The sequence below is a fragment of the Drosophila busckii genome, chromosome 3L (assembly GCF_011750605.1).
Source record: "Drosophila busckii strain San Diego stock center, stock number 13000-0081.31 chromosome 3L, ASM1175060v1, whole genome shotgun sequence".
Taxonomy (NCBI): Eukaryota; Metazoa; Arthropoda; class Insecta; order Diptera; family Drosophilidae; genus Drosophila; species Drosophila busckii.
In genome coordinates this window covers 9,038,612-9,066,096 of record NC_046606.1, presented here as the reverse complement: position 1 = coordinate 9,066,096, position 27,485 = coordinate 9,038,612, and the positions used below count along the sequence as shown (strand labels likewise).

General features: G+C 40.2%; 1 protein-coding gene across 4 annotated transcripts; it reads right to left on the bottom strand.

Annotated features, from left to right (window-relative positions):
• Window positions 1–93: 93 nt before the first annotated feature.
• LOC108600540 (protein vein) lies at window positions 94–27,485 on the bottom strand. Of its 4 annotated transcripts, none has more exons than XM_017988192.2 (6): window positions 24,294–27,485; window positions 4,293–4,470; window positions 4,066–4,193; window positions 3,805–3,910; window positions 3,040–3,137; window positions 94–243 (listed from the first exon to the last, which is right to left on the bottom strand). In XM_017988192.2, exons 1-6 carry the CDS (start codon window positions 25,528–25,530, stop codon window positions 185–187), a joined length of 1,806 nt encoding a protein of 601 aa, XP_017843681.1. In that variant the 5' UTR covers window positions 25,531–27,485; the 3' UTR covers window positions 94–184. The 4 variants fall into 4 exon arrangements, 3 of the variants coding, with proteins under 3 accessions (XP_017843681.1, XP_017843684.1, XP_017843682.1); XM_017988195.2 differs by having other exon boundaries at window positions 3,085–3,137; XM_017988193.2 differs by lacking the exon at window positions 94–243 and adding an exon at window positions 988–1,626.

Below are 27,485 nucleotides of genomic sequence, written 5' to 3'. Positions count from 1 at the left end.
CGACAGTTTTTGTATGAATAATATACAAATCTAGAAAGTTATAAAGTGACTACTAGATGCTTATAAAAGAAACCCTTTGAATTAATTGGAACAAATACGTGAATTTTATTAGCATTCGTTTACTAGTTATAGTTAGGCATGAAATCCATTAGTTGCTCAACTGGAAGATACAGGACAGCAGCTCCTAATTTCGACTCCTTGACATCCACATATCTTCCTCTTCCGACATTTTGTAGGTGGTGCCTGTCAACGAATGAAACGGAGCAACTGTTTATTTAGAGCAAATTCGAAATCGGTTAATTGATGATTACTGAAAGCTGCCAACACCGGACTCAAACATCCAGAGTCTTTAGATGGTTTAAAGTTGAGAAAAACAGTAGATAAATCAAATAAAAAAGCCAACCAGCAATTAAACTTAAGACTGTGTTTTTTTTTATATTGTTGTTGTATTTGTAAAGCTCTGAATAATTTAAGGAAAAAGAAAGATTAATTAAAAGCAAACGATTTTGTAAAATGTGAAGTATTTGCAAAATTTTTTAATGAAAATGTATGTTGTTGTTTTCTTATGATTCGTTTTGTTCAATTAAAATTAAACTTTACATGGTATTTTTGGTATAAATCTTGCGGTAATTAAGAATTAAAATTTTGACTTAAGTGTAAATTAAAAATAATCTCTTTGCATGTTTAACGCCGAGTACGTCTAATAATATAGTAAGTACCAACTGATGTCAACATATACATATACATAAATAAAAAAATTTCAATTTGCATTTTACAATTCATTCACAAAAAATAGTATATGATAATAATAATAATAATAATAACACAAACATAGTATGGGACAATCAAAATATATTATTTCAAAGTACATAAGTAGTTGTGTGTATATGTGTATGTATGTTTATGTGTATGTGTGTGAGTGCTTAGTATATGTATTAAATTAGATTTGCAATAATTAAGAAAATAAATTACGATTAAACTCGAATTAAACTTAAATATAGTTGCAATGTACACAAAAACTTATGCTTTAATTAAAAACAAAGTATTTACAGCATTTATTACAGTTCTCAATTTCGTTTGTATGTATTGGTATTGGTATTGTATTGTTTGTATGTATGTATGTTTGTTTATTTGTTTATTTGTTTGTTTGCCTATGGTACAACAACAAAAGCGCAACAATGTCGGTGTGTCAAGTGTCGAGTCATTACTATTATTATTATTTCTTGTCGTACAAAGTAAAATAAATAAATTCAGTTTTTAATTCGAACATTCCATAAACTATAAGCATTTCTTCTGTCAATTAATTAATTTCAGTCTGCAACTGTTTAATTTATAATTATTATTATTATTTATTTAGTAGGTAGTTGCCAATGAAATCGAAACGTCTGCTTGAGTTTGTTTTTCTTTTTGTGAATTGTGCAACAAATTGTTGAATTTTTTAAACATAATACTAAAAAATTACATTTGTCGGTGTTGGAGTGCAGGGAGTATTTTAGTTTTTATTTTATTTAAATATTTTTTGTTGTTTGCTTGCTTGGTTTTAAAATTCAGAAACTCTATGCATAAATAGTAATTATTAATTATTTAAGGTATGTATGTATTTGGCCGTAGATTGCAACAAAATATCTGTGAAGAGATTAAATCATAAATAAAAAATTAAAATTTATATTTATTCTTTTTTTTTTTTTGTTTTTGGTTTTTTAATTTTTAACTAACTGCCCTAATACCATTTCCAAAAAAACAACTCAACTTGTTCATGCATGAGTAGAGATAAGTTTCTTGTTTTTTAAGCTTTAGCATAATTGATTTTGCCAACTTTATGCACGAAATTAAAAAAATAGTAAACAGAACCAATGAAAAAATAGATTAGTCATGAAAAAACTTTTATAAACAACCACCAGATAAATAAAAAAAATAAGGTAGAGCATACGAGAATGTTGTTTGCTTGGTATTTGAAATAAAAAATTTTTATTTAGTTTTGCTTTTTCAAATCGGGGGAATTTGTCCAAATCTACAGCCAAAGTGTTAATAATGTTTGAATAGAATAAACTAGAGACTATTTTTATAATAAAAAACTAAATAAATTATTAAGGTTAAGGTTTGTTTAAATGAAGTATTATGCATGTTGTGGAGTTTATTTCGTTTGCAAACTACAAACAAATAATAATAATAAATAAATTCGAAAACAAAACAAAATTTTCGCTGTCAAGTGTGGATTGATTGATTGATTGATTGATTGGTTGACTGTACTTTGGCGACAGATCGACTCTGCCACTAAATGTTGCGATGCGAAACGATAACTAACTTAAGAGAGCCTCTATTTAATGTTTATTGTAATTGTAATTGTAACTGTAAGTGTTATTTGATTAAAACGTAAACCATATGAGTGTAGGCTGTGCCAATTGAATGCTTTGAATGCACATTCGACAAGTTATTCAGTATTTGGTAGGTCTCTGTTATAGTATGAGTCTGTATGCTTATATGTGTGTGTGTGTAAGTGTAAGTGTATGTGTGTGTTGCATTTGAATTTTGTTTTGTTTTACGTGTAAATGGAAAATCAAATCGGTACTTTTAACATTTAGTTTAAAGAGCATTTCAATTATTAAAAGTAAGTTCCTATGTAAGAGCTAATTAAAATAAACCTTCTATAGCACCATTTGTTTTTGTTTTTACGCATTATTTGTTACTATTTTTCATTTTAAAACTTTGCTGTTTGGAATGTGTTTGCTAATTCAACAAATTTTCACGCTCTTGGGACAAGCATTAGAATAAAAATCTGTGGGCAATATAATCGAAAGACTATATAACGGGGTTACTGCTGCAGTTATTTGTACTTTGTGTATGTGTGTGTGTGTGTATGTGTGTCAGCTAACAACTATATTTGGTTTATTTCACTTTGTTATTATGTCTATTTAGTTAGGGGCAATTGTTTTTTCGGATATTACTTTGTTGTGTGCATTTCGAATTCAGTTCGTTTTCTGGCGTTAATCGATCTAAAACAATCGATGCTATAGAAGTGCCTATTTTAGCAGTAATAACCTCCATAATACTTGTCGCCACATTCGGGACTATTGCTGTACGTACTGTCTGGCAACACGGCGTTGTCACAACGTTCGCCTTGGAAACCTTCCGGACAACTGAAAGACACAGAAAGATGTAGAAATTTTCCACGTTAATTTATAAATGCATGATACACTTAATATATATATATAAAAATATGGCCATGAACCACAGAATTGTACTGGGCAAATATAAACAATAAAGAGTTTTCTCAAAATCAATGAAAGTGCAAAATGTATTGAACAATTTATGCCGGAAATCAAATTTGCAGCAAGCTGAAAGCGAAATACACTAACAGAATGGAAAGTGGATTAAAGATGGATGTTAGTATGGCATTTTAATATTAGAAGCTGCTAGTTCTGTGGCTTAAGGATGAGAGTATAATGCGGAGTTCACACATACAAACATACATAAGTATGTGCATATGCTTGACTATAGCAGCTCGTGTGGTATAAATCGAGGCGTTGAAAGATGTTGCTCGCATTGCACACACACACAAACAATATGCATGTGTGTGTGAGTGAGCGCAGTTCGAACTCGTGGGCTCTGTCAACAAATTTCGTTGTAATGTGATGCCAAAATATTAAAACAAAGATCTTTGTACGAGAGAGCGAGAGACTTTGACTTTTATCAGCTGTCAGGCGTTTTTATCACAACGCGGCCACTTGAGTTGGTATCAACTTGCAACGAGGCAGCGGCCGTAAACAAGCTGCGCATGCAGCTGTGACTCCAACTTGAACTTACCTGCAATAGAACGAATTGAGCTCCGCTATGAGCATGCATGTGCCTCCATGAAAACAAATATTTTCCTTACATGGATAGCCCGTGCTGCGATCCGGCTGTGTGGCAACTGTTATTGAAAGAAAACGAATAATTAATTTATATATATATATATTTGTTTCATGTTTTATATTGATGGCACATAAATTAGAAATGAATTGGAGCGCCGCTAGATTACATGACAAGTTGTCTGTGTAAATCGAATGAGATTCAAGGCTCTTTTACCTGAATAGGCATTGATCATGATGCGACGTTTGTCAATCGTTTTGCTGGCCTTATTCTTGGCACGGCACTCGTATTTGCCCGCGTCGGAGGAACTGTTGAAGGAGCGCACAATCAGCTCGGAACGTCTTCTGCAAAGAGAGAGCGATATATAAATATAAACATATTAGCTGAATTAGTGTCTGATAAACAATTATATATGTGAATTGATGTGTGTGTATTGTGCTTACTTGTGATGCTTGAATTGGTACACATTGCGATTGCCTTTTATTGACTTATCGTCCTTGAACCAGGTGACCTTTGGCGGCGGCCTGCCTCTCACCTTGCAGATGATGCGCAGCTCTTTGCCGTTTTCCATTGTTATATTGCTCGGTGTCGACATTATCTTCGTAATCGATGCGTTCTGTGCTGTAAAACAACAACAACAATGATGATGATAAAACAAATTATTAGCGTGAGAAACTTAACTTAAGTGAAAGATATACAAAGGCAAATAAAACACTCACAAAACTAGTCCGCGTCAACATAAAAAATATTTAGTCGTATAAATTAAGCGTAATGCGACTAAAAACTAAATACATCAACACTGCAGACTTATAAAAGTTGAAAACACACACACACACGCACTTTATGTGTGTGCGTTAATTTTTAGGGATTTTCTTTTGTTTATGCAAAATACAAAACAAAATAAAAACTGCCTTGGCGCCATAAACAATAAATAGCACTAGAAATTATTCAAATTCCTTTAGTGATTTTGTTGCTAATTTATTATTTTATGTACAGACGCGACGTCTGCGTGAACAATTTTATAAACTTAATTGTAAGCTGTTTATATAGACAGTGATCGTTAAATTAAATAGATAATATGATCGAATTTCCAAGGAACTTTAAATTCTCATTTCGACTGCGACCTTCGATTTATTGAACAGTTTTGAGCTCACTCACGTGCTGTGGCGCATTTAGCACATTAAGTTGCTTAAGTATTGGCAATAATTAGCATTTAATTAATGCGAAGATTGCCTAATTAACGCATTCAATTGATCGCCGAGCCAAAAAGCGTCTCCTTCGCCAGTTGTGAGTCATACGCGTAAATTGTTGACAATTTGGCAATGAAATGAAAAACAATTTGCCACGCCCCCACCCGCCCACACACATTGCTTTAATTAGCCGGCATATCACGTGTCCACAAGTATCGATCGCAGTAGGTGGCGGTGGTGCGATAACAAATGCATCACATGCTTTTGTCTCTGTGTGTGTGTCTCTGAATCATCTGTGATCTGTTGAGATGAGCAACAAATTGATTTATTTCGCTTAAATTCTATTTCTATTCTTAAGTGGGGGCGTTGCAGCGAAATTAAAATGAATCAAATGCAAATTTTTGCCTTTGGCATTATGCAACGCATAAAATTACGCACGCCAATTTTCCAGCTAATTGAAAATATGTGAAAAAAGCAGCAACGTATAATAATAAAAACTGTTTTTTTTTTTTTATATATGCAACGCTGTTGTCGGCATATCAGTTTTATATATTTTTTTCTTATAAAATAAAAAATTTGCTGTGCTGTTTTGTTTTGATTTAATGCTAAGCGAATGATAATTTATGCGCCTCTCGCGTGGCGCGAATGAAAGCAAAAATTAATTCAACAATTTTTATACTTTAAATGTACCAAGAAAAAATACGTATATATGTATGTGTGTGTGTATACATATTAAATGATAATTTATTGTTTATAATTTATGTTTGGCCCAGGCGACGCACCATAAAAAAGAATTTTAATTGTGCGCGTCACTTTCTCACGCTCCCAAATTGTTTTCGCTTAAAATTCGCTTGGCTGCTTCCAACCGTGGAGGAGCTGAAGCTACAGAAGCTTCGAAATCGGCAACTCACAAGTGCCATTGGGCAGAAGGCGATTAAGAATTGAAGTCAGCGAAACACGTTGACAATTGTTATGCCCAAGAGCAAGCCACGCCCCCGCACCAACACCCGCAGCACAGACACAAAAATATTTCACAGTTTTGCCGGTCGAAGCCTTTTCAAGTTATTGTTGCCCCCTTCGTATTTGCTTTGATTCACAATGAAACGCGCGGCTTAATAATAATAAGATAAGATAATAAGAATAATTTATTTGCGTTTGTCTCCTGCTCTTCATTTGTTGCTGCTGCTGTCTGCCTCTATTATGACTTAATTATGCGCTTTAAAACGATTACCAAAGCGCCTTGGCCATTGATCTTTTGTACAGATACAGATACAGATATAGATATGTGAACTAGCTCAAGTGATGGTGGCCACTCGTAAGCTCCAAGTAATTCCCATAAGTATTATTTGATTTATTGTAAATATTTTATCTAAATTGCGTCCATTTGTGTTATTAAAAGGGCGTTTACTGTCAATTTATTGGGCCATAATTTATGGCAGCAATTAATGCTTAAAAGTTGAAGAATAAACATGTGCGCCACTAATGGAACAAACTTTCAATTTGGAAATTTGATATTTTGCATTGTTTAAGCCACAAAACGTTTGTTACTCTGACCCAACAGTCAGAGATTGTTTGTTGCTGCTGCTGCTGCTGTTGTTGTTGTGGATGTTGCTGCTGCTGTGCGTCAACAGAACGTCAAAGCCGCAGCTGCTGTCGCGACGCGCTTCCGGAAAAGTCTGCGACAACTACAAATATGAGAGTAGCAAAAAATAGCGCAGAGGAAACGGCGAACGTTGCCAAAGAAAACGCCAGGAAAATTGTCGTCGACTCGACAGACGCCATCACACTGTCAATGTGTGTGTGTGTGTTGCTTGGGAGCTGAACAAACAGAAGATATAGTGGCTGGCATTAAAATAACTTTTCATATGCGAAAATTTATTTCATTTTTCGCGAGCTGATTGTTCGCATTACATTTGTTTGCTGCTTGTTCTTTTAGCTTGACGCGCTTTTCCATCGAGCGTGACGCTTCAATGATTCATGCAAATCCATCACAAAACACAAAAACACCGGCAAAAGAGAGAAAGAGCGAGAGCGAGAGAGACTAAAACATGTGGGGATTTTGCCATTTGCAGATTTGCCTGGGAACGTAACTTGTGTTTATTAAGATTTTATTGAATTAATAAGCAAATTGCATGCGACACGCTGCTGGCGCCATCTGTCGCTTAAATTGCTTGCAATTTGCACAACCATTAAGCACACACACACACACACATACATACATAGCTATATAACGACTGTGCACAGTTTATTGCAAAGTGCATTTTGTTTTTAACATTTCTTTGCTACGAAAATATTGAAAGACATTTTGTGCTTCTTTTTGGCAGTCCACTCAATCTTTCGTTCGTTCGCTCTCTTTCTTTATTTTTCCGCTGACCCACATACATAAGTTTTTCCAGCTTCTGTTATTTTGGTTGATTTTATTTATGAGCCGCTGCGCTTGTTATTTATTTTATAATTTTTGATTCATTTTTATTGCGCGCCCAGCGTCCGACATTGTGTCATTTCACGATTTGCTTTTAAATAGAATTCCCAGCAAGTGATTTATAGAGAGAGCAAACACACAAATCGAGATATATATATATGGGGGTTATATATTTTAGTGCTGCGCTTTAGCTGTGGGCACGCGCTGCAATAAATGAAGCCATCATAAGCTTAGAAGCGGCACATTACGCATACGACAGGTATGACAAATCATTGTTTGTACAATCGACAGAGTAAACAAATAGCAGTTGGCAGCAGTTCGCTGAACTTTTGGGCAATTTAGTGAAAGCTTAGACTAGTAGTAGTTGCAGCTGCTGCTCGCAAAAGCAAATCAAAGCCAAAGCAATGGCAGCAACATCAACAAGCAAATTATGTTGTTCTAATGCGCAGAGCATAAACCGGAAAGCAGCAAAATGAAGACACAACGAACGACGAGACTGGCAGGCAGTTGGGACGTCAGACGTTCTGGCAGTTGGGCAAATTGAACAAGTTCTGTTTAGCTCGCTTTGGCAGGCAGGCAAATGAATGGACGGCACGTGTGGCCAAAATGAAAATGTGCGCAATGAAAATGCCATCTAATAAAATAGAAGGCAGCAGCCAGTAGTAGCAGCAACAACTCTGTCGTTCCATGTTTTGTTGCTTGCTTTTCTGTTTATTTGCATGCTTACATTGCGTATACGCAATGTGATTTTCCTTTGAAGCGCGCTGACGGCCGCACACGCGCGACTTGACTTGGCTAACAACTCAAGCCAAGCCAAGCAGCAGCAACTGCAATTCTTCTAAATAGATTAACTAAATATTTGGATCTTATCTTGGATTCTTAGCCTTGCTTAGTAGCGTTGAATGCAAATCTTTGAGATAAGCGATAAGCAGTGGAGCAGCGTCAAACATAAACACACGCAATTCGCTCTGTCTCGCTCTCGCTCTCGCTCTTGCTGTCTCGCTCTCATTAAAGTTTTTGCTGTTGTTCTTTTTGTAAATTGCTGGCACTTTACGCTGCTTTTCGCTTTGAACTTCGTCTCGTTTTTTACACTTTCCTCATATAGACAGCACCACACACACATAAGCACACATACATGCATATATATATATATTTATACCACTGGCTGGCCCGTTTAATTAAGTCAAGTGAGTGAGGATCGCTGCCCCTTGCAGTTGCTGCTGCTGCTGCTGCTGCTGCTGCCTTTAAATGCCAACAAAATTCAACGCAGCCTGTTTGCCTCTCTTTCTAGCTCTCTCTCGCTCACTCTTAGGCGCTGCCCTCGCCCTTTGTGGCAACGTCGTGGCTGCTGCTGTGTCTGTGCCCCCCTTTTTTACGATCACACTCGCTCGCATTTTGTTTTGTTTATTTGATTTGCTTTCTTTGTTTGCTGCCGCCGTCGCTGCCGCGCTCTATTTTTGCTATGAGTTTGCAAATCTGTTCGCCCAGCTGTTTGCCTAGCATTCGTATATTAAACATAACACGCTGCCTTCTATTCTATCTACAAATGCGACTAATACGCGAGCATAAGCCATAAACAGCGCACGCTCTTCGCTCATCGCTCTAAGTTCGCTTATCTCAACTCGACGCAGACTTTCTCACGTTCTGCTCTGACTAAGCGCTAAGCGCTGCAGGTGGCTTATCAACATTGCAGCTGCTGCTGCTGCTCTGCACTGATAAGCGCAAAGATCTTTGCGCTGCTGAATCATAAATCTGCCCCAAGCATCATCATCATATCACAATATCTGAATAGCAAAAGATTCAAAGGCAAAGCAGATTTGGTTTATTTGAAATAAATAAATGCAGCATAAATTCATTTGGTAAATTAAATAAACTGCACTAAATAAATAAATGACTTGCAAAATAAACTGTCGCTTACAATTTACACAACATATTTGCCACAGCTTGTGGCACGTGAGCAGCTGCAGCAGCAGCTATATACTATAGCCAATCTACGTCAACAAACAAACAAACAAACACGCGCATAATCAACACAAACAACAAAGCGTATAAACATTAATTGATTTACAATTTATTGTTTGCTGTAAACGCATTTTTGTTGCTTTAGCTGCTGCTGCTGCTGTTGATAAAACGAAAATCCCCATAAAAATTTCCGTGACGTGCTTTGGAATTGTCTGCAAAGTTTGTTCATGACGTAGTCGCTGTCAACTACTGTTTACCGTTAGTTGTTGTTGTTTGTGCCCACCTCTTGGCATGTTTTTCACAAAACTGTCAAAATATTATGCAAACATTTAGTTACATTCGAGCTGAAGGCGCCAGCCACGCCCTTGGGCTCGCTTTGGTCATTTGGCCCTATTAGTTATAAACATTCGTTGTTGTTGTGTTTGTGTGTAAATGGGGGCGTGTGAATGAAAACAATGCGGCAGTGATAAGACTGATAAAAAGCATCTTGAGAGATAAACAGCGTTAGAAGCTTTACAATTAAATTAAGACTGCATAAAATAAGAGCTAAGAGTTTATTATAAATGGCTTGCTATATATAAAGCTAAGCTATATATTTATAATTTTGCTGGCATTTTTTATTAATTTTTTAGATTTAATCTATGCAGCTATAAATAAATTTGCAATTTGGCTTGACAACTGCTTGAGAAATTAATTTTAAATGCATTTTATTCGCTCTCTCTCTCTCTCTCTCTCTAATTCTTGCTGCATTTATTGCTCTTTGCTCTCATAATTTTAAATGCTTGCCTGGCTACAATTTAAATGTTGGCGGCGGCGTCTGCTGCTCATCAGCTTTGCCTTTTATTGTTGTTGTTGCTGCTGCTGCTGGCGCACAAAGCGCCTGATTGCTGATAGTCATCAGCAGCAGCAGCAACGACAATTGTTTGGCAATGACAGAGCGCACCTCCCAGGCGGGAGAGCTGTAGCTGGAGCTAAAGCAAACAAGACATAATTAAGTTGCACTCGAAATGCAAAGCTGAGCCCTTGCCCTGGGCTTAGTCGCTCACTAAGTCAGTGAGTCAGTTGCTGCTGCTGCTGCCGATGATCGTAATTCCCTTTAAATCGATCAATTTCCACTGACGACATTATTGCCACAGCTGAAGCTGAAGCCCACAGTAAGTTGCAAGCAAGTTCGCTTGGCCGGTTTTGAGTCAGCGGCCGCACTTGGGTTACGTGGGTGAGCTGCCAATAACAAGTGGAATGACTAAGCGAACTTCAGCCAGGTCTGTTCTGTTTGGCATTGTCAGACTGGCTTATCGAACTGCTGCAGATCGGAGCAGCAGGCGAGCCCAGGCGATCTATAAATAGCACACAAGGCTATGAGCTCAGAGAGCCAAAGAGCACTTTGGACTACTCGGAAAACGTTTTGATTTAAACTGGAGCAAGTCCAAGTGCAGGCCAAGCGCAACCCAATTTCCAATATTATTTATTTAATCTTCAGTTTTTATTTATGTACTCCATGCACTTGTATGGAAAATGAGCACATTACAAGAAACAAGTTGCTGGAAAAGTTGTCCACAGCTTGTCAGACGACGCATCCTTTTTGACCAACAACAGCAGCAGCAGCCACAGCAGCAGCAGCAACTCTAACAACAGCAGCAATTGAAAGCTTAAGCAGCGTGGGAAAATTCGTGGCTAAAGCGCCAGCCACAGCTGTGGAATGACCTTCAAGTAACTGCAATTGCAATTGCAGTTGGCAAATGGGCGCACACCCACTGCACACTAGATGGCGCTGCTAATGTTGCAGCTGCAGCAGCAGCAGCGACAGCACCTGGCCGTTGAGCATTTTTGTGAAAAATTTGGTGCATGTTCGCTGATTGAACACAAATGATACGGAAGTCGGTCGCTGTTTGAGTCAATGACTAAAATTCTCACGCTTGGCCACTTGGATTACCCGCCAGATTACATGAAACGCGCCTACACAAGCGACACACACACACACATAGACAGAGAGAGCGACGATGTCGAGCAAAGCGCATAAATCAGCTGCTGCTGCTGCTGCTGCTGTTTGGCTACAGATAAGCAACAGCAGCAACAGAGAAAGAAAGAGAGTGAGACAGAGAGCGAGCGAGTGTGCGAGCGAGAGCGCAAAGCTGTGTAGCAGGAAAGAGTTGCCGACAGTGGCTGCTGCCTCACTTTTGAAGTTGCTACTACGCATGCCAAATGCGGCTTAAATGTCCAAAGTGGGCAACAACAACAAACAGCAGCAACTGTTGCTGTTGCTGTTGCTTGTTGTGAAAACTTTGCAGTGAAAAGTCAGCTGGCCAAATTCTGCTATGGGAAACTATTCCGGCCACTGCACATATATAAACGCATAACGGTAGCAGACGCTAAGAAAAGAAAAATTAATCATACGCCCCATTAAACGCACACTCAGTCAACGAAGATGACGCAACGTCAGCGCTTTGGCCATGATTCGTGCACTTTTTTGCTTCTACAACCCAAAAAGCACTCAAAGTATTGTCTAGGCGCAGACACGCCTCCCACGCCCCTGCAACATGCCACACACACACACACAAGCAATGGGCGCTGATTTCTTGGAAAACTGTGGCAATGTGCGCCAAAATAAATTTTCTTTGACACGCCACATTAAATGCTTAGAGCTAAAGTCGCGACACTTGCCACACAGCCAAACTGCTTGCCACTTGCATCATACTGCTGCGCATTTGTTTAAATATTTGCATACATTTTAATTAATTAGGCTATCAATTGTTATATAAATTGCTTGCTGTTGTTGATCTAAACTGATAAACAATAAATTTCTTTGAATTTGAATAATTTTGCGCAGCTATTTGAAAAATGTTGTTGTTGTTTATATAAACAAACTAATACGAATATGACTACGACTAATCTTATCATTAGCTACTGCCTTTCTAAATTAATTTTACATTTTGATTTTTAGTGCTTTATCAATTTTCTTTGTAATTTTTAACCAACGCTCTCTTATCTGATCTTGAAGATGCTTTCCGTTCCAATCACTTGTAGTTAATGTTGCAGCATATGATGATAACAACATTTGGTTTGCTGTTCTCGGAACTGTTTTTGGGCTTGGAGCTGGAGACTTTCCCATTACTCGTTGCTATTTTTGGCAATTCGTTTCATTTACTTTGATATATATTTTTTAACGATGTGTTGAGCATGTGATTCCCCAAAATATTAGTTGCTCTTTTTTATGCAAATTGGCGCCACATTTTAGTTTTTTGGGGTAGGGGGTAGCTGCAAATAGTTATGGCTGACTGACTGCGTCGAACTGAAGGTTTGGTCATGCCCCATTGCCACACCCATTGCCTGCCAGCTGCTACCAAATTGCACAACAATTTGTTTAAACAATTTCGGATGAGAACTGAGGGGGGGTGCGTCAGTTCGTCAATCAACTGACAGCGAAAATGTTCTGTTGGCAATGCTCGCTCACCTGCCCACACGGCTTAAAAACCATAAAATGCTAAGTAAATAAATAAAGTGCCAAAAACTAAATATTACAACATTTCTCTGATGTTTATTAATACGAAATTAAGTAGCCCCTGCGCTTACAATAACCAAACTGTTTGTCTGTGTGTGTGTTGTGTTTGTTTGCCCCGGTGTGTGGGCTGCTGGCGTGGGGAGTGGAGTGGGGTAGACCTCAAGTAGTGCTTTCATCTTTTTGTAATTAGGTGTGCGCTGAGACTGATAGATATGGATAGCGTAATGGATCGATACAGATTACAGTTTGAAATGCTCACACGATCAACAGACTTATTATGCTTTGGCATGATGAAAATTTAAACAATGTTTACACACACACACACACTGCAATGTTTTGAATACACTACATATAAAAGTCGACTGCTAAATATATAAATCATTTAATAATCAAAGTTGTTGCTATCGAAATAGACATAAATTTATTAAGATTTATTATATTTAATATCATTTGGGTTTGTTAAACTTTCCTCTAACTGTAATATTAATAACAAATATGCATTGAATGCATTCGGCAAGAAGACGAAAAGGCAATAGTAGAAAAAATAACTAATTGGACGGAAAAGGTTGCACTAGCCTCAATAATAATTATGTTAATAAAAGTTTTGCCCAAGTGCTTTAAATTATAGATTAACTCTTATTGCACTGGAATATTACTGCAAATAAAATTTCTTTCAATGCATTATTAATTTAATGCAATGTAAATTACATAATTTTATTTAATTTTATTTATTTATAAAATTATCTATTTTATTTATTATTTTCACTTGACAAATTTTTAGCTTTTTGCAGCTGCAAAGCAAACGATAACTTAATGTTATCGATAGTTTATGCAAAGAGTACTCAACGTTCGTTGTGTTTCATAGCATGCAGCTTCTAATTGCCAAACGCAAGCAGCGCAGCGAACAGCTGTCGACACACACACACACACACACACACACACTTGAGCGCTTGGCTTTGAGACCTTTGTGGCTGGGAATTGTTGGTGGCTTTGGCTGCTGCGGCGGCGTCGGCGGGGGCGTTTATAATTAATTGTAATTGTCGTTGAAAGATTAATTTGGTTGCGCTTCAATGGCGCTTCATTGTCGGCCATTGTGCGCGGCCTGTCCAAATCAATTTTATATAGTTTTGTTGTTTGTTTCTGTGTGTTTTTATTTTTTACTCGCCCGCCGCTTGGGGCCCCCACACACACACACACATGAAAGTACGAAAAGTGCAATCAAGTGGTTCGAGGCGTGGGGTTGCTGCTGCTGCTGCTGCTTGTCCAAGGAGCAAAGAGCGACCCGGTGCGTTGCGGTGGATATTAAAAAGAAAGAAGAGTAGAAGAAAAAAATCTTCAAAGGGGCGACGCGGCGATGACGGCGCGCGTGCTGTCTACGTCGGCCCGTTGAAATGGAGCATAAAAACTATGGCTATAAATAAAGACCCTGCGCTGTAGGAACTGTTCACAGTTGTTCTCGTTGTTGTTGTTGTTGTTGTTGTTGCTGTGGGGTGTGCTGCATTTGAAAAATCAAATTCAAAGTTGTTCGCTGCTGCTGCTGCTGCCGAAACATTTCCGCAGATCAAAGTCACAGCTTGACAATTTCTATGGAAAGAGAGTCGACTCACCCACCCCCACCCAGCTGGTTGCCAAAAGCAGTGAAAGAGCAGCTGCTGCTAATTGCTTTTATATCAGTGCTAAGGCTGTTGATAACAGCTCAACAATTTATATATTTCAACACCTCAGCGCAGCATAGAAAACTGCCCCAACTGCGGGGGTGGTGGTTGCAACAGTTGCAAGTCTCAATTGTAGCGACATCAGGGTCAGGTCAGTAGGTGGCGGCCTCTAGTGTTTGCTATTTGCACAATCGAGCGGCGCCAACCAACCAACCGACCAACCGACCAACCAGGCAGCCAGGCAGGCCCTTTGATCTCTTTTTTGGCCAAGACAAAACATGGCGCCAGTTGCTTTAATTGGGCACACTTTATGCTCAGGCAAAGCGTGAGGGGGAGTGAACAAGCGCAGGGGTGCGTCAGTCTGTCGTCGCGACGCGTTGTTGTTGCTTTTAAAAATAAATTGCACATAAATTTATGAAACATGAAAGATTTCAAATAAATATTTCCACATTTTGTCAAGTCGAAAGAGCAGCGCACAGCCCAAAGGGCAACAGCAAAGGGCGCGCTGCAGCTTTCAACGCACTGTGTGCACTTTTAATTAGTTAGCAAGCTAATCTGGGCTAGGACTCAAAAAGCAGCAGCAGGAAGCGCAAACAGCAACTAATTGCCAATGACATACATAAGACAACAACAACAACAAGTCGTCAGCAAATGAAAACAAACATTGGCAGTCGTTTGGCCAAGTGCAACAACAGGCTGCAGTTGTTGCTGCTGTTGTTGCGGCGGCGGCCTGGGGCAATCATCATCATTAGCTGCGGCCATTTTTGGGTAAATAGTGCAACCCTCTTTGCATAATAATGTGGTGGACAAGGTGCGCATTTGGTGAAAAGCGCGCAACATGCAACATTTTTGTGTCTAAATAAAGATGCAATGTGGTCGTGGCCAGCAGCAACTTATTTGGCGCGCTCACCCGGTAGTGGGCAGAGAGTCCAACGAATGAGTGCAATTTATCGATACCAGTATTTGCAGTCGATAGCGATAGCTTCGAGCTTGACACAATTAAATATGCGATAAGTGCACACGCTTTTAATCACGTGATTGGATCACATTACGCATACGCCACATACGTCATCAGCTTAAAGTTCGTTGTTGAATTCTGCGCTTATCTAGTGCCAACAGCAGATCCCATCACAAGATCATCAACAGCAAACGGCACTGGTTATAACTGGAGATTTCTATCTTTGCTCATTTGCAGTCACGTCACAAGCGGCGAGCCAATGGCCCCGCCGTAGAAAATCCCACAAAAAAAAAAAAAAACGCGACAAACACTCAAAACGCAAACGCAAAAGTTTCGGCGTCACTTTTTGGGCCAGATACTGTCATAGACACTGGCGCAGATTTATAATGGGGCGCCTAACAACCGAAAAGCAGCAGCAGCAACAGCAGCAGCAACAACTAAAAGTAAAAATTACTTGCGCGGCGGCTTCAAAGTTTTTCGTACGTTTTCGTTTTGGTGGCATCATTAAAATGTACGAAGCGGCTCGGCGCGTACAACAATTTATATTTTTTTTACCAAAATTTATTTCATACGCAGCGTGGGAATTGGCCGTCAATTGTTCAACAGGCGCCAAAACATTATAAAACTTTGCGCTCATTTGTTATTATAAACGCATTAAACATTTGGAGCTGCTAAAACTATTGACAATTGTCAAAATGCCAAAAAAAAAAGTGAAACGAGATATTCAAATGCATTGCTCATACGCACCGTTTACTTTGCGACTTTGGTCTGCTGTTTTGTCATTTGTGCACTAGTGAGAGCGTGGCGAACGACGCTTTATGGCCTATGAAACGATCAAAAGCGTCGAGAAGCTAAAGCTACAGCTAAAGCTAAAGCCAAAGAAAATCTGTGAGCAGCGTTAGGAAAAAGTTTTCAGCGCTTTGGGCTTAATTGCAATACCGAAACCATAAAACAGTTGCCAAACGCCGTTAACTCACACATTTCTTTATTATTATTATTACATTGCTGTTGTTGTTGTTGTTGTAGTTGCTGCTGCTCTAACAATGATAATGACGCTGAGCTGAACGCTTGATGACGCCTGTTGGCACGCGTATGTGTTAGCCATGTGTGTGTGTGAGAAGATTAAAGCTTTAGAGCCGCAGCATGCAAGTAGAGCAAAAGTTTGAACAGCGACCACATGCAAATTGAATTGGAAGCCCTTGGAAGCAGCGCTGCATGCCTCAAATTATAGCACAAATAGCCGCAGGCTGCGCACACTATAAAGAAGAAGAAGAAGATGTTGGACAACAGGTGCCCAAGTGCTCTCGCTGCCAGTTGCCAATTGCCAGTCAGTTGGCCAACACGTGCCCTGGGCGCTGCTGCCGTGGCTAAATAATTACGTAATAAGTGGTTGGCAGTCAGCCTGCCTGACTGCCTGCCTGCCTGACTGGGCTCAGCTCAAGGAGTTAGGAGTCGAGAACAAGCCATAGCGAAAACTGTCGGCCAATCGCTTGGCCTGTCAGACAAACTATGCTAAGAATTTTATATGAAAGGCAAGGCGCAAAAACGTCGTCAGAGACAGCAAGGCGCGCTATAGAGAGTGAAAGAGAGAGAGAGAGTGGTAGACTGACAGGCTTAAGCTAGACAGTTAGGTGTGACGAATGGCTTAGCAACTGTAGCTAGAAATTTCTTAAGTTAATAAATGCTTGGCAATTAATTAAATAAAACTAACAGCAGCCAAACTTAAATAGTTAAAGCAACTAGGTGAGCAGCTCTAAATAATTATATGCATATTTAATAGAATTATTTGAACCAAGCAATGCTTAAGTAAAACGAAATTTTTACAAAGCTAATAAATGCTTGAGCGATTAATTAAATAAAAGTAAGAGCAGCCAAATGTAAATAGTTAAAGTAACTAGTGAACATATTTAATATAATTATTTGAACCAAGCAATGCTTAAGGTTGTTAAAAGAAATTTTTATAAATTTAATAAATTCATGGCAATTAATTAAATAAAACTAACAGCAGCCAAACTTAAATTGTTAAGGCAACAAGTGAACATATTTAATATAATTATTTTAACTAAGCAATGCTTAAGTTTACTAAACGAAATGCTTGCATCTCAATTTTATTAAATTTAATAAATTTATATGGCAATTAATTAAATAAAAGTAAGAGCAGACAAATGTAAATAGTTAAAGCAATAAAGCAATAAATCTTGGCAATTTATTAAATAAAACTAACAGCAGCCAATAATTTAAATAGTTAAAGAAAATAGTGAACATATTTGATAGAAAGAAAATATTGAACATATTTAAAAGAATTATTTTAACTAAGTAATGGCAAAGTTTGTTAAGCGAAATGCTTGCATCTAAATTTCTATAAAGCTAAAAAATGCTCATCAGTTAATTAAATAAAAGCAACGAATATAAAGAAACAAGTGAGCAAATTTAATATATAAATCAAAATTTGGCATTTCGACATTAAAATGTATCAAACTCAAACTCTTCTCATGCTCATATTGAATATAGAATAATGAAATTTATATACTCAACGAAGATTATAAAATAACGCATATGTTTGCATCAAAATATTTGCATTATATTGCTCGATATGAGCGCATTATAGATATATAATTATTTTATCAATTCAATGTTCCGTTTAATAAAATAATTCTATCAATTCAATAGATGTATATACCATTTAATATTATTATTTTCACATAATATATATAATATTATTATTTTATCAATTGCAAAATTGAATAGAATAATTTGATCAATTCAATTCAAATGTATTTGCGGCTAAGCAACGCTTAAGTTTGTTAAGCGTTGCGTTTTTACAACGAGTTGGCTGCTTTGCTTGCAACTTTATGTTGCAGTTGCATGAGTTATGACAACGACGTCCTCATCCCAGTCGCGAAATTGCAGTCCCAGCTGTGCGCGCATTCGCACGCCACACACATGCTCACCTGACTGCCCACCCCACCCCACCCCCCATCCACGCTGGCATGTCTAGGCAGCCGCCCCCCTTTACTATGCTAATTACGTCATGGGGGACGACGCATCGTACCTAATTTTTCATTGTGGGAACCGAAAACTGGAAATCCAAGACACCGCAGCAGCGACTTTATTTTGTTGCCAATGTTGTTGTTGTCATAGCAATAAAAAAAAGCAATTGCTGCTGTTGGTTGCTGCTGCTGCTGTTTAAGCAAATGTGTCGCAGCCAAAGCCAAAGTCGACTGCGCAGTCGACGTCGCTGCTAGCGTTGCATATAATGACTTTTTCGAGTTGCTCTTGGCTCTGCAGCTTGGAGTAGCTTGAGCGCTTTTTGTGCGCCTTGGGCCTGAAGTGGTCACTACTATGCAACAGTTGCAAGTTGTAGTTGTAGGCAGCAAAGAGAGAGAAGAAAAAAAACAACGTTTGCCGCACTGTGTGTGTGGCATGCAACAACTACTAGCTGGGCAAACTGGGCAACCTGTTGCTTGCAACTTTAAATAATTTGGTGTGTGAAAATATTTTGCAGCTGCTCTGGCTGTGGCTGTGGCTGTATTTATGAAATTTCATGTGTGGCATTGACTGTGGCAAGTAGCTCAATTATGTCAAGCATTTGCAGCAGCAGCAACATGAAAAATGTATAAGCAGCACAAAAATGCGAATTAAAAGCTTAAAAATTACATTTAGACACATTTAAATACCATTTAAATAGCTTTGGCTGCACCAAGGTGAAGCTGTGGCCATTGGTCAGCAGCAGCAGCAGCAGCAGCCAGAACAGCAGCAGCAGCAACAGTTGCCAGTGCAAATTTGTTGCCAGCGGCGACGAATAAAATGCCGCACAAAAATGCTGCTAAAAATGCAACTTCAACTTGAAGTTGTTGCTGCGTATGTGTGTGTGTGTGTGATCATGTGTGTGTGTGTGCAAACAAAGCATGGGAACCAAAAAGACAAACACGCGCTCAACTTGCCCCAGTGGCCAGTGGCCAACGCGCGAGCGCAAATTTGATTGCTGCAGTTGTTGTTGTTATTTTTATATACATACATTATTATTTTTGTTTTTGTTTTTGTTTGTAGCACACGGTCAGCTTGCCGGCCGGCAGCAGCAGCAGCAACTGCACTGCTCAGTTGATTGGCAGCAATTTACCTTTTAATAATACACATTTTATATAATTTCTCATAAAGCGCGCAGCTCGTTGTTGTTGTTGCTGTTGTTGTTGCTGCTGCTGTTGCAGCCTGTGGCAGAGGCTGTGGAATTTCCGCCATTTGACCGGAAAAACCCATGGCCAGGCTCACGCCAAGTGACAAATTCATCATAAAACGGTTGACAGCAGCAGCAGCGGGAGAGGGAGAGGTGCGCGCAGGGAATTTCCGGCCTGAGCTGCCACATGTGGCAAGACACACACACACACACACAGCTTACCTGCCTCCATTTCCACTGTCTTGTCTAGCTGTGTGGCAATGTAAAAGAGATTAACAGCCCAGAGCCAGTGAAATTAGAATTCTAGCTCTGTCTCGCTCGCACGCTCGTTTAGTTTTATTTTTTTCCCACGCAGGTATCAGTTTGGCTGCGCTGCAGGCGCCCTGAACTTAACTTGCATTGACTTGCAACACAAATTGCGGCTGCTGCAACTAGTTAATGCCAACAACTTCATCTACAGCAGCAGCAGCAACAGCAACAGCAGCAACAGCAGCAGCAGCAGCTGCAATGCGATTATGAACGTAAAATTGACTAAATCGTCAGCTAAAAGGAATAAATTGCTGCCACAGCAACTTGCAACATACATACAAACATGTGGCATGCCACAGACACAGACAGAACTTGTTGGCTGCCTGGCTGGCGATATCAAAGGCAAATTTTTCAAACTGCCAGACAGCAGCGCAACGACAATGTGTTGCAGAAATGGCAGCAGCAGCAACAGCAGCAACATTGCGATACCCAAGAAGGTGTTGCTGCCACTGAAGTAGACAGATGAGCCCAGACGCTGCCGCGTATGAGCGCATTATTAATGTTTAATGTAATTAATGCGTAATTAAGATCGCCAACATTGGCAACAGCAACATCAACAACAGCAGCAGCAACATCAACAACAGCAGCAACAGCAACAACAAGTTGCAAGCCAACCAACTAATGTTTTAAATAATATTAGTCATAAGCTAGACTAGACCACGCCCACTTTGTAGAAGTTCAAAGCTTTGAAGCCGCCAACGCAATTTAAATGTTTTGACTTATTTTTGGTTTTTTGGCATTTCCTCCATTAGGAGGCTGCAAATCTAGTACCCTGGGAAAGATCTAATGAGCCCAGAGAGTCGCATTCAAATATCAATCAATTTCAATAACTTGGTTCCGTTCATTAATCTTGGCCGCGTGCGCAACTGTTGAAGCGTTTTTCGTTTCAGAGCGGCAGACGGGGTGACTTTAGTGGAGCAGCAGTTGACCCGAGGGCCAATCCAATGCGTTTATGCGGGCAGTCAAAACAATTAGTGCCAATAACAACAACAACAGCAACATCAAGAGTAGCAGCAGCAGCAGCAACAACAAATGCTCTTATCATTTATCTTAGCTGCGCGCTTGGCTATTTATTTGGAATGTGCCGCAAGTGCCGCGAAAATTAACGCAAAAAATATAAAAATTTTTTTTGTTCGCTAACTAATTGAGCGACGCTTTTGGCTAAAACGTACAAGCAGTTTGGCTTATAGTAAAAAATTCATTCAGCTTTGACAAACGTTTGGTAACAATGAAGTCAAAACTATATTGCAACTTATTAGTTTGAAAATAGTTTTAAATTATCCAAGGCATTCAAAATAAATTCAATGAATGCATTAAAATATTTGTTTGTTTCAAAAACTTATAGCTTTAATTTATTTAAAAATATTTAAAATATTTCTTTTAGCATTCATAAGCTTTTTAAAAATAGCAACATATATTTTTTATAGATTTATAGATTTATTTAAATATTTCAAATATTTTTTTAATACTTTAAAATAAGTGCATATATTTATTGAATTTATTTGTTGTACTATGTAGTTAAATATGCTTAATAAATTGTTTATTCAATAGAAATTTATAGTTTTTATTCGATTTTTGTTTATTTAATTTGCAAATTGCAGAGCATTGAAGCTTCGCTTTGGCCTCAAATTTACAGGCGCTGCTGCTGCTGCTTGCTGAGGAGGGGGGAAGCGCCACCTGTGGGGTGTTGTTAGTCAGTCAGTCAGTCAGTCACTTTGATATCGCCGACACAGATCTGAATCTTTGCTGAATCTAATGAATGCCATGCGTTTTATGCATTGGGGCATTGCCTGAATGGAAGTTGGATTAGTCGTAGCTGGCGGAGCTTATGTCACATCCGCTGGCGATTAAGCTCAAGTGCTCTCAAGTGGGATTGGGAGTGGGTGGGTGGTGCACTTGAGAACAGTGGCTGGGCATTGATCTGTGGCGCCACTCGACGCATACTTAGGTGCTGATTTCCAAATGCGAATTGCAGGCAGTAATTTAGCTCAAGCGGCTGAGAGTGGGTGGGGTGGGGTTTGTTGGCAGGGCTAACAAGCATAATATTTTTGGCAGGGCAGCGCCGATGACGAGTGCGACGACAACAACAGCAGCAACAACAACATCTTTCCACTATTAAAATGGCTTTCAGTTTGTGTTGCTGCTGTTGATGTTGCTGTTGTTGCTGTTGGCGCGCCAGAAATAGCGTAAAACTCATAAACGAGGCAGACAGTCGAGGGGCGTTTAACGTGTGGCAAGCGGGCCCAGTTGGCAGCAGCAGCAGCAGCAGCAGCAACATGCGATGCCATTTGAAAATTTCATTTCGTTATAATTTTCTTATTTCCCGCATGCCAAACGGCCCCTAGGCCAACCCCCCACCCCCCCGACGAGCTATACACTATGCACTAACTACCAATATAGCCACGAGGGGTGTGTGTTGGTGGGTACAAGTGGGTTTTGCTGTTGGGTCTAGCGCCAGCATTCAGATTTAATTACCAAAAACAAAACAAAAAAGTCGCCGAGTGGTCGCAGTTGTCGTCGTGGAATCTTCTCTGGCGTGACGTTGAGAATCTTCTGACCAGGTAGTGAGACACCCGAGCACAAAATGATGAATTGTTCACCCCACCCCCACCCATAGCGCCCCCTTCTGACATTTTCTTTGTCGCTTCCATGTAGGCGTTGACCCAAATAAGTTGCTGCTGTTGTCTAAATTGTTTTCCGCTTGGTTATTGTGCAATAATCTTGTTGCTGCTGCTGCTTTCAGTTGGCGACAAGTGCAAGCTGAGTGAAAATGAAGCGTAAGTGGAAACTCATAGTCAAGGTTTGCCTACGATCTGATGACAAAACCGCAAATGCGCATTCAATGCTGCTTTATATAATAAATAATATTGCATTGATTGCAGTTGCTGCTGCTCTTAACCTGTACGAACAACAGCAACTGTTGCTGCTGCTGCTTTAAACTTTTATGAGCGGCTAATTTACTTAGCAGCGCAATCAAAGATTCGAACGCATTCATTTGTTGTTGTTGTTGTTAGTTTTCCCAACTCATGTCGTGGGTGTAAATTGGCTCATAACTGTTTTGTTTTTGTGGCTGTCAGTTAAATCCGACTCGAACAAGCTCGAAGGCATTTTAATTAGTTTCATGCAGCGTTGTGTCGGTCACACTATGCGTATGATTAACGCACAAAGCGACGGCGTTGGCCAAAACCAAACTGAGTCAGTTGGTTAAGCGTTAAGTGTTTATGAGCGTCGATTGATCTCAGCGTATTTTTTATTGCTCGCAGCTTCAGCTTTGATATGTAAATTTTTGGCAGCGATTTTATCAGCGTGGGCGCTTTTAATTTTCAAATTACTAAACAAACTACTGTGAGCCGCTTAAAATATGCATTTGGTGCATGGACTGACTGACAGACGCGTTTTGTTTTTAAGTTTGCTTTGTATTTTTTATTTTTTTTGCTGTGCTTGCAACAAAGACGAAGCAAAATAAATCAATCTCAGCTGAAAGTAAATATCCTGCCTCAAATAAAGATATGCACACATTGATCAAACTGGCGGCCATAAGTAAATAAACAAGCAGCCGAGAACAGCTGATTGCAGCTGATTTTTTTTTTTATTTCTGCTGCTGCTGCTGCTGCTGCTGGCAACTTCCTCTGTTGCTGCAACGCTGTGAGGCATGAACAGCAACTGAATGAGAAATCTAATTGTGCGCGCGTTGAAACAAAAGCTAAATACCTAGAGACTCCCAAATAAAACTTGAAAATAAAGCGCGCAGCTTTAATAACAAAAAATAAATTCAAAGCGCGACACACACACAGACCGGTGTACATGTGTGTGTGTGTGTCTAGTTCTTGGGGCGCAACGTCACGAACCGCAACGCAACAATAATTACAACAGCAACAATGATAACTTAGGGCTCTAGCTCTGGGCTCTGGGGTACGCCAACCGCAAAGGTCGACTGCAGACGAATGAGTTTTCAAAGTTTTTCCAACTTGTGTTTGGGGCGCAGCATTAAATTAATGCGAATTTAATTAAAATGTGCAACTAGCAGCGGCAGCAAATTCGCCTGGATGCGAACTTGGAAAAATTGCAATCGTCGGCGCATGCGCAGCGGCTCCAACGTCTGTCTCTGTATCTGTGTGTGTATCTGTGTGTGTGTGTTGCATAAAATTATTTCGGTCTGGTGGCTATTAGCAGAGCGTGAAGTTGGCAAATAAGAAATTCAGAAAGGTATATATCAGCGAGAGAGCGAGACAGCAATAGCTGCGCTGTCTTTGCATTTTTTTTTTGGGCACTCACCATATGTTTCATTCACAGCCATTCTAACGGCCTGCAGCACGGACTGGGTGACGCGCATGGGCTGGCCCAGTATGGAGAAGTTGCCGGGATTCGTTTGCTGCACAAACATCATGTAGTTGTGGTCCGAGGACTGCTCCAGATCGCCACGCACCAGGCCGCGCGGCAGCAGACGCGCTCGATAGATGTCGCACTCGCTGCTGCGATTGCGTGAGGCGAACTGCAGACGCACCAGCTGCGGCAGCTGTGGCAGATCTCGCTGCTGCTTGAACACTTGCACCACCTTCATGGTGGCGGAGTAGTTGGCGCGTCGATCCGCCGACCTTGAGGTGAACACGCCCATGAACACGGTGGGCGCTACAAACGCCAGCTGGGCGGGATCATGGCCGGAGCAGTAGCGATCCGTATGCAGATGATTTCGATGCTTCCGCGGATGCTTGCGTTGCGACTGATGCTGCTGCTGCTGCTGCTGCAGTTGGCGCTGGCGCTGACGCTGCTGGCGATACTCACGCTTCTGTTGCTGCTGCTGCTGTCGATTGCTGCCGCGATGTTGCCGCTGACTATCAAAGTGATTGAACTCGCGTCTATTGCGCGCCGTCTGCTCTGCGCTCTCGGGCAGCTCGTAGGACTCGATGAGATAACGCTGAGCCTTGACTCGCGTTGAGTTGCTGTAAGCAGCAATCGCTTGTGGTTGCTGCTGCTGCTGCTGCGTGTGTCTGCGCGTTTTGCTGCTCGCTCTGCCATTGTTTAATAATTTATATATTTGACTATTTATTAGCGTATTTGGAACTTTTTGTATTGACTGCTGTTGCTGTCGTTGTAGCTGTTGCTGCTGCTGCGGCTGCTGCTGCGGTGCATCGAATACTGTGGCTGGCCTTAAATTAATGTTGCTACTGCTACTAAAACTATTGCTAGGCCGTTTAAGCAGCCTACTTAAAATAATGTTGTCGATGTTGCTGTCGCTGTCGCTGCTGCTGCCAAAGTATTGCTGCTGCTGCTGCTGTTGTTGTTGCTGTGGCAGCGCTATATAGTAAGTGTTTTCTTCTACTTGCCAACTGGGCGGCTGTTGTTGCTGCTGCTGCTGCTGCTGCTGGTGTGTAGTTGTTGCTGCCGCCGCAGCTATCGTCGGCGCACATGTGATCAATAGCAACATGGTGCTGACGTAAATTGCTAGCAATATCAATGGCATTAGTTGCAGTTGCGTTTTTAGACTCCATTTGCGCACATGTTGCGCATACATGGCGTCCTCCAAAATTGTTGTTTGTTGTTGCCCTGACTTTATTTACAAAACCCGAAAAAAATATCGTTTTGCTTTGCTCGTTTCTGAATGTTGCTGCTGCTGCTGCTGCTGTTAGTTGATTGCTCTTGTAGTCTAATCCTGGCAATTGTTGTTGCCAACGTTGCGTCGTCGCTGTGCCTTGTCGTATTTTCGTTTATCCTGCAAATACTTTCGATAGTTTCGTATCATTTTGAGCGTTAGCCAAGGCGAGAGAGACAAACAGACTGATGAGTGTGTGACTAAGACAGCGTGAGAGAGAGAGACACAGAGAGAGAGAAAGAGAGAGAGAGCAATTGCTAATGTTTGACAATCTCTAGCATAATTCGTTGGCAAACCTTGCTGGCTGCTGTTGCTGTTGCTGCTGTTGCTGCTGTTGCTGGTGACTCATTTTTTCGTCTGCTTTGGCAATGCAGAATATCAAATACTTATGCTTATATCTTTAAATAAATAAAATTGCTGCTAGTCGCTGCTCGTTTCATTCGCTCATTCGTTTGATTGCTGCTCAGAATTTAAGCATTCAGTGCGCTTTGGCTGTCGTTTCAGTTGAGCGCCTTGGGAGTCGACGCACTGAGCGAGCGCTGAGCTATGGCCACACCCACACGCCTTTTGTTGTTTGTGGGTTTTCGTAGACGGCAGACTTAAGGTCGTCGCGTGGCGTTTCAAAAAGTAAAGTTTTCTTTTTTTTTTTTTAATTGTTGCTGCTGCTTTTCACGACGATTTTCGCGCTCGCTTTTCGTTTGGCCGTCGGCAATTGCCGAGTGGCTGCTTCGTCCGTTCGATCGTGCGTGCAATGCGACGCTTCGTGCGCTGCTCGTTCGATTGCTGTAATTTTAATCCTCGTTGCGCGCGCTGTATCTGTGAGATACAATTTTTTATGCCACTCTACTGTGATTCTATAGTCTGCTATATGGCCAATGTTTGTCTTGCCGTCGTATACGCGATCTGTCTATATAGACGCAGTCGCAGTCTGATTCACCGACGAGTGTTTTCTGGCACAAATACACTTAAACGTTGCTGGTTGTCGTTGCTGTTGCTGATGACGATGGTGTTGCTGCTGTTGCTGTTGATAATGTTGATACACCAGACGCAAATACAGATATAGCGACACTAACACTGCCACACTCTGTTGCACGTAGTACGCACACACACACACACAGACACACACATACACCCGACGAATACAACACACACGTTTTCTAATTTTAGACAAAAGTAATTATAAAAGAAAAAAGCAGAGCAGAGTGCGCGCCGTTCAGCTCATACGCATATATCTTCTACTTTGGCTAGATATATATATATATATCTTATATACGCACAGACACGGACACACACACACACACACGCTTTGAATAGCTGCAGCTGTGTTGGTGTAAGCGATTCTAGTCGAGAGTCGTGGCGGCAAGTCGGTTATATACTAAATATATATAGTATACGCTCATACACTAAATCGATCCCGATCGTTTTTGTTTTTGTTTTTGGTGCTGTTGTTGTTTTTTATATATGCATGTGCAGACAGCATATATATTTATGTATCAGGCGTAGACAGACGATGTCAGTTGTTTGTTGCTGGACGGACGAGACAATGTTGTCTATGGCTGGCAGCAGTTGCTGTTGTTGTTATTGCTGCTGCTGCTGCAAAGTTTTTTTTTTTATTTTTTGTCACTTTACGCGTCCGTCTTATCAATCAATCAATTTTCAAATGAAGCTTCAATACCGCATTCGCATTAAATTAGAAATCGAAAGTCCTTTCACAATTGATTTTTGTTTTTTTTTTGTGTTATTTTTTATTATTTACGCCAGCTGACGAAATACTAAGCTGAGGCTCTTCACTTGGCAATTCGCAAATTAATTATGATCGTGCGAATTTTAATTGTAGTATATCAAATTATATTTTAATTCAATTTTTTACTTGATTT

What these genes read in the sequence shown, in the direction of transcription:
- LOC108600540 (XM_017988192.2), bottom strand. Translation starts at nt 25,530, where the DNA reads ATGTATGCGCAACATGTGCGCAAATGGAGTCTAAAAACGCAACTGCAA. An exon ending in GGCTGTGAATGAAACATATG is followed by an intron (nt 4,471 to 24,293) that starts GTGAGTGCCCAA and finishes GTTGTTTTACAG; the next exon opens with CACAGAACGCATCGATTACG. An exon ending in CATGATCAATGCCTATTCAG is followed by an intron (nt 3,911 to 4,065) that starts GTAAAAGAGCCT and finishes TTTCAATAACAG; the next exon opens with TTGCCACACAGCCGGATCGC.